Source organism: Carcharodon carcharias, chromosome 1 (assembly GCF_017639515.1).
Source record: "Carcharodon carcharias isolate sCarCar2 chromosome 1, sCarCar2.pri, whole genome shotgun sequence".
Lineage (NCBI taxonomy): Eukaryota > Metazoa > Chordata > Chondrichthyes > Lamniformes > Lamnidae > Carcharodon > Carcharodon carcharias.
This window is the reverse complement of record NC_054467.1, coordinates 116,353,035-116,366,947: the sequence shown is the minus strand read 5'-3', so window position 1 is coordinate 116,366,947 and position 13,913 is coordinate 116,353,035. Positions and strand designations below refer to the sequence as shown.

At 41.9% G+C, this 13,913-nt stretch overlaps 1 protein-coding gene across 13 annotated transcripts in view; it reads left to right on the top strand.

Annotated features, from left to right (window-relative positions):
* Positions 1-13,913, top strand: part of lcorl (ligand dependent nuclear receptor corepressor-like) — a 137,199-nt gene that overhangs the window by 30,913 nt on the left and 92,373 nt on the right. For 12 of the 13 annotated variants that reach the window (XR_005944439.1, XR_005944437.1, XR_005944436.1 and 9 more), the window contains exon 2: positions 4,531-4,596. The exons of the other annotated variant lie outside the window; for it this stretch is intronic. Coding sequence is in view for 8 of the 12 variants with exons in the window: in XM_041199207.1 (XP_041055141.1) it covers positions 4,531-4,596 (66 nt within the window). In the remaining 4 variants the exon portion in view is untranslated. The remainder of the gene's footprint in view (positions 1-4,530; positions 4,597-13,913) is intronic. 13 annotated transcript variants of the gene reach the window in all.

Here is a 13,913-nt window from a genome sequence, read left to right as displayed (position 1 = left end):
CAAGAATTAATCAGTTAGAAAAATCGTTTTCTGCTTCAAACATTTCTGCAGTTTACTCTTAAGATAAGCAAATGATCTGTACCTCATCCACTCTCCCTATGGCTGCCAATTCCATGTTCAACAGATTTTTCTTAAATCTCCTTATTCTTGGTGACAGTTTTAAATGGTTGACGTCTCATCACTGACTCTCCAACTAAAGAAAATAGTCTTTTCCCTGTTGTCTCATTCCAAATCTATAATTTTAAAAACATCTATTTTAAATTACCTCTCTGCTTCAGTGGAATTAGTCCCAGTATTGCACAATTTTCCTCATAAATATAGGTTCCTGTGCCTGGTGTCACCCTGCACTGTCTACACTAAAACTCTGTGGTTTCAGTGCCCTTTGGAGGCTACATTAGCCCCTGAAAATAGGCACAGGGATTGTCCTGCAGGATTAGCCTGCACCTGTTCAGTGCGCTGAAGGCAATACGACAGACAGCTTCAGTTCATTGTAATGATTGCTGCGTGCAACGAGCATTAACCGTGCTGTTCTTTAGCTTCATGCATCAGCAGTGGGCACAAAATCATTACTTGTTAAATCATGCTTGCACTGCTTAAAGGAGTTATTTTTGATCATTGGGAATGAACAATGTATAACCATGGGAGATCGTGTGCACCAGGGTCTTCCAACGCTACACTGGAGGGTGGTGGAGGAGGTGGGAAAGCAGAGGTGTCCTCTATCCACCCTGTGGTCTTAAGTCCTCCAGGCACTCGATAAGAAGGCAGTGGGAAAAGAGTTGTCGAGCTAAATGCCAGAAACTCTGCCTTTAGGAGCATGGAGTCCAACACCACCTTGGCACAGAGCTTGGAGCATGGGACTGACAGCAAACTCCATCAACACACTTGTGGATTCATGATATAGCATATGATGGCCAGTGCCTCAACTTACACTGCAGCTAATCAGCTTTCACCAAAAGCCTTGAGCGCCACAGTTGATGCTCAGACTGTTATTAGTCAAGGCTTGCCATACAAGCTCATACCGCTGTCAACATTGCTGTGGATTCAAAGCAAATTCCAGTTCCAAAATGCCTATATTTATACTTAATATTCATGCCAGTCCTAATATTAAATTTTGGTCCTCGTTCATGCTCCTGCATATCTCTAACCTCAGCCCTATCCCTCCCTTTGTCACATCATTGGCATCTATGACTTCAGCCAATTAAGCCTCCTGGTCTGGAGGTTTCTTTCTAAACCTCATTATCTCCACATACTCTTTCAAGACACTCCTTAAAATTCACATCTATGACCAAGGTTTTAGCTATGCTTTTGGCTCAGCATTTTTTTGTATGTTGCCTCTGAAGCACTCTGCTATGTTAATATTGGTGATTGTTGTGCAGGCATAATGGGTCAGCTGGTCTCTACATTCTTGTCTTTTTAATTTTAGTCTAGATTTAGTATCTTTATTCAGTGTCATTTCTGATTCTGACTTTAAAGAGTAAAAATCCTATTCTAACAACTAATAACATTTATGGTTTATGTCTGTTCAATGTATTCTGCTCACCCATGAGACTAAACCTTTCCCCAGGTTTAACTATAAGCAACCAATGCTGCTACTCCACAATTAAACTCTGCTCTTTGCCACCAGCTATGAACATGGTGACTGTGACAAAGGTAAATTATCCCCCCTCGTCCTCCTTGACATGTCTGCAGCCTTTTCTCGTGGTTGACCACACCATCTTCCTTTGGTGCCTCTCCATTGTCATCCAGCTGGGGTAGGACTACACTCCCTTGGTTCCTTGCTTATCTGATCATACTCAGGGTGTCACTTTCAATGGCTTCTCTTTCTACTCCACCCCCCCCCCCCCCCCCCCCCCCCCCAGGATCTATTGTTGGCTTCCTCCTGCTTTTCACATACATGCTGTCCTTCAGTGACATCATCTGAAAACTTCAGTCTTCTCGGCATTCAATTGGAGGAAATTTCTCATCCAGTGCTGGATGTCAGATAAGCAATTTAGTAATTAGCAATGCTGAAGGAATAGAAAGCTAATGGGTGAGGTAGAACTGAGTCTTGTCAGGGTAAACTAACACTGTTTTACCTTTGTCACAGTCATCTGGGATGTCATTTGTAACCTATTGACTAGAGCCGTTTCTGCCAAGCCATGCGACTATCTGTTTTGGCATTCCATAGTTGCTCCAGTGTCTTAAGCAGAAGTCGCGAAAGCACCAATACAAGTTTTAGTTCCTTTCAGTGAAACCGTGGCAAGCTGATGGGGGCAGCATATGTGTGGTAATTGCATTTAGTTGTCAAACCTTGAATTTAGCATTAGATCATGAAAATCATGAAGGAACAGGAGGAAGACTAAGATATCCATTAACTAAGATAATGAACATATTGCTGTTCTACCCTGCATCTGTTCCAGTTCTGTTCCCATCTCCAAATACTGTAAACACTATTAATACTATTTAACATTGACTGTGGCCTTGTCCATTATATTTACTTTTTGGACTTGTCATTTATTTGGCAATATTTTAGGGATGTTACAATACCAAATGGCCCCAGAACAAGGGATATAATAATCAGTATTAATTAAAAATTACCATTAGTTTTCAAAGTACTGGCACAATCTAAAATGTGATCCACAGAACACTAGTTTAAATAAAACCCCAGAATTTGCCCAAAAGAACTGAATTTGATTTTATTAATCAATATAGCTATCAAATGTCTCCTTGCCTGCAGCAGCTTAATTAGGACATGTCTAGTTTGATAATGGAACCAAAGCATGTCATCTCTCCATTTTGATAGGATTCCATTGGTGAGCACAGTGATGCCCAGGTTTATGAAAGGTGTGCTTATGCAGTTATGGATTTGTTTTTAGTAAATTGACTGCGGTTAACTTTTTTTAAAGCTTTGCTGAGCATGGTGGTTCCTGCTGCAGTGGCAATAGATTTCTGGTTCTTGCCTTTCTTCATGTGTGAATTAGGACAGCTGAGTGCAGTCCTAACCTACACACGTCCAAATGCACACTTGAGTATAGGTCACGAGATAGCTGAGAGTTGTGACCCCCTTTCTATAGGCGCAGGATGCTGAGGCTGGTGGTGGCTTTGCCATTGCTCTAGCTGCTATGAACAGGGTTAAAGAATGAGATCTTCTAAAGTTGCAGAATCTCATTCAGTTAACAAGTACAGTGTCAGATTGTATTTGGGCATTCTTTGAATGATCATTGTGGTTAAGCTCCTCCTACTTACAGACCACAACCCCCAACTGCCCTATGCTTCACTTCCACTTTGAACTCTGCTAATTAATCAACTGCCTTCAACCAAAATATTCTTTTTAGCAAGAACTTTGAAATCCTGGCATGGAATGAAAACTGGCCTGGATGATAACAGTTTTCCACTTGCCAAAAGCCTCCACACTTAGTTATACTTACCACCAACTAGCTCACTCAAACTGTTGTGGTGGCTTTTGTCACCAAGTCAAGTTTGGTTTCTTCCCACCTCCTAGCACCTTCTCCTACAAGTATCTCACCCTGTTCCACTTTTTGCTCTCTAGAATGACTTCAAGGGGCTGGGAAGGCAAAGACTTTCCTTTGGTACCAATTGCCAGTTTAAGCTTCCTCTCCTTACAGGACTAGCAATTTACTTTTGTGGACTGCTTCTGACTTCTGAAAGCTTTCACCATGTCTGTTTAATCAATTTCTTCTGGCTGAAGCAACTCAACTTGTTTGATTCTGAAAAGGATGTTTTTACATATGCATTTAATTGTGTTTACATAATATAGAACTTTATGAAGCTGCAAGTTCTCTGGTTAATGCAAAAAAAAATACATTTCAGCTGCAATAACAGTTATGTCTGAACCGTGTATTAAGTAGGTGAATTGATAGTTTCAGAATTTTGGAACATGCCCAAAGGAAAGTTATTGTTTATAATGACAAGAAAAAGCATGATCCTAGAATATCCCAAAGCATTTCACAATCAGATTACTTTTTTTTTTAAAAGTGTAGCCCCTCTTCTATAGACAAATCTTATAACAACAAGGTCACAAAATGGCAAGTGAGATGAATGCTTAGATAATACTTTTTTGGTAATCTTGGTCTTGGATAAAGGGTAAATGTTGGCCTGTACACTGAAAAAACTTCCTGCTGTTCTTTAGGATCTTTATTTCTGCATGCTGCATCCAAAAGACTGCAGATCTGATGATGCAACTCTTTTTCAGTGCCTTACCTAAGTGTTGGTCTAGATTATGTGATCCAGGTCCTGGAGTGGAACTTGAATCCAGAACCTCTTGACCTTGGCTATGAGTGAACACCTGCACTGCCCCACACTGCATGAAAGCCTGGACCTCACTCCTGCACCTCACTTGCCAATGACTGATGCCACAAGCAGCATTGTAAGAAAATTGTAATTTTAGCTGAAGGTGAAATATGGGAAATTGTATTCAGACTGTGGAATGGGTAGAAAAATATCTTGTGGTAGTGATAAAATACTTTCAGTACTTTGTGTCGAGGCACTTTATTGCATTTGTGAGCTAACATATTAACGTTTTATTTACAGGGTTCGAAAGCATCCTGGAAGGGCTTTATGGACCAAGGTTACTCAGAGACCTCAGTTTATTTGATGGTAAAATGCTTGTTTTCTGAATATGGCCATAGGAACAAACTTACCTGAGATTCAAATGAGTGATTTATGGTGTAATGGAATTTGAGGAGTTCTTGATGTGGGTTTCGGTTAAAATTGAACTGAAACCTGCATAAAATGTATCAAGAATTTAAAATTCTAAGTATCCTATCCCCATCAAATGCTGTTTCCTTTAAATGAAAATATATACAGAATAAATTGGCTAGTTTTGTTTGTCCGTCTCTAAGAAAAGCTGTCTGTAACTTAAGCTCCATTTAAATTATAGTTCTAATTAAATCAATAACTTACTTGAAAATGGGCAAGTATTTGATTCTATTTTAAATTTAAATGAAACCTGTTTTGTCCTCTCCATGTGCTGTTCCTTAACTATCCATAAAAAGGACAATATACTGGGAATCCATTTACTGTGATGTACCATGTTCCCTTAATGTACTGGCAGTTATATAATGTAAGCTAAATGCACAAATGATTTTGTACCTTTAAAACTAATTTTGCAAAATTATTTCCCTTGACTTATTAACTTCCTGATCCACACCTTTCTGAAAGTAGTTTATGGGCAGTATTCATATTTTAAGGCAAAATGACCTGCAGCACAGAACACACATTGCCACAATTCCTCAATGATTTGTTACTTGTGTAGAAAAGTTGTACATATCTCCTTATAATTCAAAGTGCCTACATCTTTTAAGTTAAAATTCAGTTTTAAAAATTTCTAAAAGAACTGAGAAATGTTAACCTTTAAAATTTGGAATACTCAATAAATAAAAGCACCATGTAATGTGGCACTGAGTCATAACAGTCCTCTAAAGTACCAGGCTTGGTGTCTGGTTCTCTTGAGTCAGCTGATATCAGCTGGAAAAACTGGGGAAGCTAGTCGTCTAGTTGCCTCTCCTTTAATGGAAGGGACAAATAAAACTTTAGAAATCCTGATAGTTCATGAATAAGGCTCTGAAACCAGAGACCGTTCATTATTGCTACCAGGTTTGGGGAGTATTCAGCAGAGAACATGATGTATTCAGTTCCAGAACATATGATTCAAGTTAATTGATAAGGAAACTCTACCCTGTGCCACTACAATGTTGAATAAACAGTAAGTAGCTGTGAGTTCAAGGTTCATATGGAGAAAAGTAAATCTTGCATTGGGTCCTCAAACCTTGGTAAAAAGTTAGAAACACAGATCCAGTCTCCTGCACTCTTTCTAGTGAATGTTAACAAGCACCAAGATTCTACTGATGCAGAATAATTAGTATGGTTTATTTTGCCTCATCAGATCCTGTTGATAATTGGGACATACCTGTCAGGCAAATGACTTCATACCCATTGATACTTTATGTGGCTAGTACTTAGAGGGCTAGCTACTTTTGTAACAGATAAAATACATTCCCAGGACTTGTGGCTTTTGAATTCATTATTCAGACCTAGGACAGGCCCTAACACATGAGAGATTCTTGAGCCACTTCTAGGGAGGTGTAAGTTTCCTGTTGCTTTTATTGCAGCTTTTATTTTTGGAATGTCTTCTCCTAAGTCGGTTGCAAAAAACAGCTAAAGAGCCTATCCTTTTAGGTGAGCGAACGTGCACCCTTAGGACACAAATCCCGCGCTGGATTTCAATCCAGTGTTCAGTGCTAGCACTTTGGACTCCGATTGCCGAAACTGCCTTGGGTGGGGCAAAACCAACCCACCTGACCAGGACAAAAACAAGTCCGTCATTCAGTCTAGATGCATGTAACCCCACTGCATGACTATATTCTAGTCTTCATTCATCAGAACTGTCTGGGTTGGGGCCCAAACCCTTAACCTTTTAGCTCAGGTCGGAATGCTACCACTAAGCCAAAGATTTTCTTCTGCTTAGATTTTGTTTTTAAAAGCTACACCTGCAAATGGAAATTTGAAATAAGAGAAAATGCTGGAAATGTCCATCAGTCAAAGCAGCATATGTAAGGAGAGAAGGCACGTTTTGGCCTTTCAGTTAACGAAGGATAGATACCCAAAACAGCCCCCTTTTTACACATGCAGATTGACTTGAATCCAGTCTATATTATTAACAAAAGTCAGTTGCAGCAGTGCGAAGTGAGGTTGTATGGACATGTACACATTTGTCCACATCAGTCAGCAACTACCTGTTTTTATGTTCTTTTTAATGTGAAGGGTTGCAGAAATAAGCATGAAGTAAACTAGTAACTGAGTTATGGAGAATGTTTAAAAGAGGTAGCCAAAAACCTGATTCAAGAGAGGGTTCTTAATAGGATTTTAAAGATGAGAAATGTGGAGAGGTTTAGGGAATGAGCTCTAAGGAAGTAGCTGACTGTTTCTTTGGAATAAGACGGGGCTGGGTGAGAAGAAAAAGCATAGAAGTCAACATAACAGGACATCTGAAAAGGACTATAGGGCTGGAGGAGATATGATGATGCAAACTCACGGAAGGATTAAAGACTAGTGCCTGGATTTTCATCCTCTAGATGGGTAGGCGAAGTTGGGAAAATTCCAGGCTCGGCCCACCTGCCTCTGGAGAAAGTACTTGTCAAGGCAGGATCTTCGTTGTTGGGAGCTGGGTGCGAGCTGGAGTTGGACCAGCTGACCTGGGAAGAAGTAGGGAGGCAACCGCCGGGTGCCGAGGCTGGCAGTTTAAAAGGCCCGCCTCGGTACTGTGGGACTTTGCCCCAGTGAAAAAGTGTGCATAATGAGGCTTGGCTGAGAGCCCAGACATCTATTGGAATAACAGAACACCTGCTCCCCAGAGGAAACATTATTTAATTGACACCTCAGGCTCCCTGACCTCTACTGTCAATTTCAAAATGTTTGCTGACATAAGTAAGTGCTTTCAAGTGCTTGTGGTTTATGGTTTTTTGAAACTTCAAGTGGCCTAGATAATTGACACTTTATTAGCTTGCAGTCCAGACCTTTTACTCAGGAGAAAGTGATCAATGGATTACATTTTTTCAGGGGTTTCTTCTCAGACATCCCATTTTACACTGTGGCGTTCATTGGTTGTAGAAAGTATTGTCAACAGTGGGTCAATTGGCTTCTAAGTGCCAGAGCCTGGCAGGATAAGGGATCATAGGGGATGGATAGAAGGGCAGAGCTTGGCAGAGAGCATGAGAGGGGGGAATCTTTTGAACTTCGCTTTTAAAAGATCCCCCTAAGCAGACCAGGGTTCATGACTCATCTGAGGGGCCGTGAAACACGACTCTTTTAGAAACCTGGTTCGATTCCATGAAAATCGGGAGGAGTAGGACCAGCCTGTTTCCACAGTGGAAGTCACGTTGGGATTGCCAGATATGGGCCTCTGACAGGAAGCAGCCCAAATCCTTTAAAGGCACTCCCAAAAACCCGGGGATAGGGTCAGGAATCCCAGAATCCTGCTGTTTTTAAAAGGGTTCCTGAATCAACCCAACTTGGTGAAAATCCAGGCTTAGGACTTTGAATTTAATATGGTTAGACAGAGAGCCTGTGTAGCCAGAGTACATGGGTGATTGCCTGCCACTAAATTCCACTGGCCAATGTTTCAAAAGTTTTTTTGCACAATTGGCCACTTTTTAAGTTGTTGTGTTTGCGCGGCTGCATTTAAAAAAAAATTAAAGGGCCAGTGCGCTACAAAAAAGGTTAGAGAGTGCATTGGTGGCAGGATAGGTTCAGGACCAAATACAATCCCTATGTTGCATACAGTCTGTTTCAGTGTGTGGTTGAGAGGGCAGTGGAGTTGGTGGAAGGAACTGACTATGATAGCATTGAATTTCTCATGATAAACTGGGGGATTCTTCCAGGACTTAATACCAGACAAAACTTTGACAGCACAGAAGCAGTTGAAGGATTGAGATTGAAGGTTCCTTTAAAAACGTTTTTTGATTTCTTTAGCCAGCAGGCATCACAAGTCTTATATACCCTATTTCAAATAGCTTACCCTGCTCACCTTTAATTTTATGTTAGGGTAGCTTTCTAATAGATGGTTGCTGTTGAACACCATGTTTGATAAAGGTCCTTGGTTCCCAAGTTTTCCTGACCCCAGATAAACTGAATACAAGTTTGAGACTCATGGTTAGGTTATGAAATCTGGTCATTGCATCCATCTATTTCAGAATTTTCATTAGCACCTTGACTTCCATATCATTCATTTTCTGAACTGGTTGTGCAGGGTTAGGAAGAATGCCAAGATAGAGGTAATTTTGATTTTTGACTTGCAACGTAACTAACTACACTAAATCAAAGTTTGGTCCTACTTCCTTGGAAAGTTTGGAATGGGAAGCTGAGCAATTAAGTAAAGCAGGTGGGGACATAGGTTGTTAGCCAATGATTGAAAATATATTCAGGTATTGGAATGGATGAGACATTTCCACCTCCCATGTAGTTTACACTCGAAAATGTGAGGTTTCTGTTCAGTTTGGACTAGAAAGAGGAAAATCATAACCAAGCCTTCAGGCCCTGATTTTTATCCAGTGGTCTCTTGGAAGCTACTATGCCGAATACCCCAGTCCTGGAAGGGCAACAATGTTTTCTAACCAAGTTAATTTTATGATGCGGGTCAAATCATATGTGGCAACTGCAGTAAGTTCCTTTTCAAAACATTCTGTGCTCTAGAGCTGTAGAAGGATAACAGAAAATTACTTTTATAGTACTGATAGGAAACTTGCATTAGTCTGATCAAAAAATCATGTGCCAAACAATAGCTTGCGCTTATATAGTGCCTTGAACATGGGATGCCCCAAATGCTTCACAGGAGCGTCATTCAACAACATTTGATACCAAGCTATGTTTTTAATTCACGGTATATAGGTGTTGTTGGAAAGGCCAGCCTACCCTTAATTATTTTGAAGAAAGTGGTGAGCTGCCTTCTTAAACCCCTATAGTCAATGTGGTGACGGCATTCCCACAGTGTTGGTGGTAGGGATTTCCAAGATTTTTGGCTCCATGACAGTGAAGGAGCAGTGACATTTTTCCAAGATGTGACTTTGAGGGGACCATGTCGGTGTTCCCAGGTATTTTGCTGCTCTAGTCTTTCTAGATGGAAGGGGTCATGAATTTGGGAGGTGTTGATTTAAGAAGCCTTGCCAAATTGCTTCAGTGGATGGTACACACTAGCCATGATGTGCCTGTGGTGGAAGGACTGAAAGTTTAAAGTGGTGGATGAGGTAATGCTCAAGTTGGCTGCTTTGTTCTGGATGGTGTCGAGCTGCTTGAATGTTGTTGGAGCTGACCTCAGTCAAACAAATGGAGAATATTTCGTCACACTCCTGACTTGTAGATTATAGAAAGGCTTTGGAGAGTCGAGAGAAATATTAGGACAGGGTGACCAAAAGCTTCGCCAAAGATTTGGTTTTAAAGAAGCATCATAAAAATAGGGAGAAAGGAGGGAGTTTTGGTAAGGGAATTCCAAAGCTTACAGCCCAGAAAGTTGAAAAGGCTGTTGCCATTGGTGGAGCAATTTAAAATGGGGGATGTGCAAGAGACCAGAATTGAAGGAGTGTTGAAATTGTGGAGGGTTGTAGGGCAGGAGGAGGTTAACGTGTTGGGGAGTGGCAAGGCCATGGAGGCAATCAAGGTTGGGACTTTTAAAATTGAGACATTACTGGACTGTGGCCAGTATATATCAGCGCATGCAACTGTTACTTATGATATATGACTTAGGAACAGGAGCAGGCCATTCAGCCCCTCAATCCTGCTCTGCCAATCATTAAGATCATGGCTGATCTGATTGTGGCTTTAATTCCACGTTCTGCCTATCCCTGATGACCTTTGACCCCTTTGTCTCCCTTAGTCAAGAATCTATCTGCCTCTGCCTTAAAAATGTTGACCCTGCCTCCACTGCTCTCTGGGGAAGAATTCCAAAGATTCCTGACCAGAGAAAAAAAATTCTTCTCATCTCTGTCTTAAATGGGAAACCCCTTATTCTTGAACTGTGCCCTAGTCCTAGTCTCTCCCACAAGGGGAAACATCCTTTCGGCACTCACCCTCTGAAGTTTCCTCAGGACCTTGTAAGTTTCAATAAGGTCATCTCTCAACCTTCTAACCTCCAATGGATACAGGCCCAGCCTGTCCAACCTTTCCTTGTAAGATAACCACCCCCACCCCAGCCCCCATCTCGGGTAACAGTCAAAAGAACCTTCTCCGGATTGCTTCTAACGCATTTATATCCTTTCTTAAATAAGGAGACTAAAACCGTACACAGTACTTTTAGATGTGGTCTCACCAACAGCCTGTACAACTATAGCAAAACATCCCAACTCTTGTGTTTTATTCCCCTTGCAATGAACAACAACATTCCTTTCGCCTTCCTAATCATTTGCTGTACCTGTATATTAACTTTTCCTGATTCATGTACCAGGACACCCAGATTCCTCCGTACCTTCGAGTTCTGCAATCTCTCCACATATTCACGGGAGTTTAGAAGAATGAGAGGGGATCTCGTTGAGATGTATAAAATTCTGTCAAGGCTGGACAAACTAGATACAGGGACTGGCTGGGGAGGGTGGGGTGGGTGGGGTCTAGAACAAGGAATCACAGTCTCAGGATATGGGGTAGGCCATTTAGGACTGAGATGAGGAGAAACTTCATTCAGAGGGTGGTGAACCTATGGCATTCTCTATCACAGAAGGCTGTGGAGGCAAAGTTACAATATATTTGAATGAAATCGATTTTGAGACTCTAAAGGCATCAAGGGGTATTTGGAGAGAACAGGAGTATGACATTGAGATAGAGGATCAGCCAAGATCATATTGAGTGGTGGAACAGGCTCGAAAGGCCAAATGACCCCCTTGCGCCTATTTTCTATGTTCCTATTTAAATAATATGTTGCTTTTCTATTCTTCCTGTCAAAGTGGACAAGTTCACATTTTCCCACATTATACTCCATCTGCCAAATTTTTGCCCAATCAATTGAGCTTTCTATATCCCTTTGTAGGCTCCTTATGTTCTCTTCATTATCTTACTTTCCTGTCTTTGTGTCAGCAGCACATTTAGAACCATACATCCGGTCCCTTCATAAGTCATTGACAGTTGTAAATACCTGAGGCCCTAGGGCTGAACCCTACAACACCCTACCTGTCACAACTTGCCAAGCTTGAAAAAGATCCATTTAGCCCTATTCTTTGCTTCCTATTAGTGAACCAATCCTCTATCTGTGCTAATATGTTACTCCCTTCACCATGAGCTTTTATTTTGTGTAGTAACCTTTTGATGTGGCACCATGTCAAGTGCCTTCTGGAAATCTTGGTGCAGCACATCCACAGGTTCCCCTTTATCCACATTGCTTGGTATCACGTGGGGTGAATTGAATTTGCTGAAGACTGGCACCTGTGGTGCTTGTGTCATCAGGAGTAGGCCATATTGGATCACCCACTTGGCATTTCTAACTGAAGATGATTGTAAATGTTTCAGCCTTGCCTTTTGCACTGATGAGGTGTTCCCTACCATCGTTGAGGATGGAGATGTTATGGAGTCTCTTCACAGAATCACACAGTGCAGAAGAGACCCTTCGGCCCATCAAGTCTGCACCAACACGTGAGAAACACCTGACCTACCTACCTAACCCCATTTACCATCACTTGGCCCATAGCCTTGAATGTTATGACATGCCAAATGCTCATCCAGGTACTTTTTAAAGGATGTGAGGCAACCCGCTTCCACCACCCTGCCAGGCAGTGCATTCCAGACTGTCACCACCCTCTGGGTAAAAAGGTTTTTCTTCTCATCCCCCACCTAAACCTCCTGCCCCTCACCTTGAGCTTATGTCCTCTTGTGATTGACCCTTTAACTAAGGGGAACAGCTGCTCCCTATCAACCCTTTCCATGCCCCTCATAATCTTGTACACCTTGATCAGGACGCTCCTCAGTCTTCTCTGCTCCAATGAAAAAAACCCCCAAGTCTGTCCAACTTCTCTTCATAACTTAAATATTTCACCCCAGGCAACGTCCTGGTGAATCTCCTCTGCACTCCCTCCAGTGCAATCATATCCTTCCTATAATGTGGCAACCAGAACTGCACACAGCACTCCAGCTGTGGCCTCACCAAGGTTCTATACAACTCCAACATGACCTCTCTACTCTTGTAATCTATGCCTCGATTGATAAAGGCAAGTGTCCTGTATGCCTTTTTCACCACCCCACTAACATGCCCCTCTGCCTTCAGAGATCTGTGGACACACGCGCCAAGGTCCCTTTGTTCCTCAGAACTTCCTAGTGTCATGCCGTTCATTGAATACTTCAAACATAACCCTAGGTCTCTGGATTACCAGTCCCGTGGCAATACCACTACGCCACAGCTTCCCCTTCCTCCAGCTCGTTGTTTTATTATCTACCGCCATTCATGATTGCAGAATTTTAATCTGATCCTTTGTTGTATGCTTCTTCCACTGTTGAGCATACATGTGGTCATGTGTTGTAGCTTCACCAGGTTGCCACCTGTAGGGTATAACTGGTGCTGCTCCTTGCATGCTCTCCTACACTCCTCATTGAACCAGGGTTGGTTCCATGGCTTAATAGTACTGGTAGGACGAGGGATATGTCAGGCCATGAGGTTTGCAGATTGTGGTTAAATACAATTCTGCTACTACTGATGATGATGACGACCCGCAGTGTGTCCTGAAGGCTTGGTTTTCAGCTGCTTGATCTGATCTGAGCCTGTTCCATTTAGCACGGTAGTAGTACCACACAACATAATGGACAATATCCTCAGTGAGAAAACAGGACTTATCTCCACAAGGATTGGGCAGTGGTCACTTCCACCAATACTACCATGGACAGATGCATCTGCAGCAGGTGAGGTAGGTTTTCCCTTTCTTATGGTCCCTTTCTTATGGTTCTCTTGCCGCAGGCTCAGTCCAGCAGATATATCCTTTCAATTTGGTTAGCCAGTTCGTTCAGTAGTAGTGCTACTGAGCCACTCTTGTTGATGGACATTGAAGCCTCCCCATCTAGAGTGCATTCTGTGCCCTTGCTACCCTCAGTGCTTTTGGTGTTCAACATGAAGAATTGTGATAGAGAAGTCTGGGATATTAGTTGTAAAGTATAGTTCATGTCAGGATGCTTGACGAGTCTGACAGCTGCCCCAGTTCTGATACAAGTTTCTGATACTAATAGTCGTTTGGTAGTACAGAACTTGTGTTGCTGAAAAAAGAGACGTCGAAGCTTTTTGTCTTGCACTCATCAGGACACTTTGCAAGAATACCAATATAAGGGGAAGACAACAATTTAAGAAGAAAACACTGATTGGCAGGCAGGTGGACTCTGGTAGAGGCGTTGCCATGGAGAATTCATCAATTGATGGTGACTGACAGTTAACTGCCAAGCAATTAAAGAAATTTAAA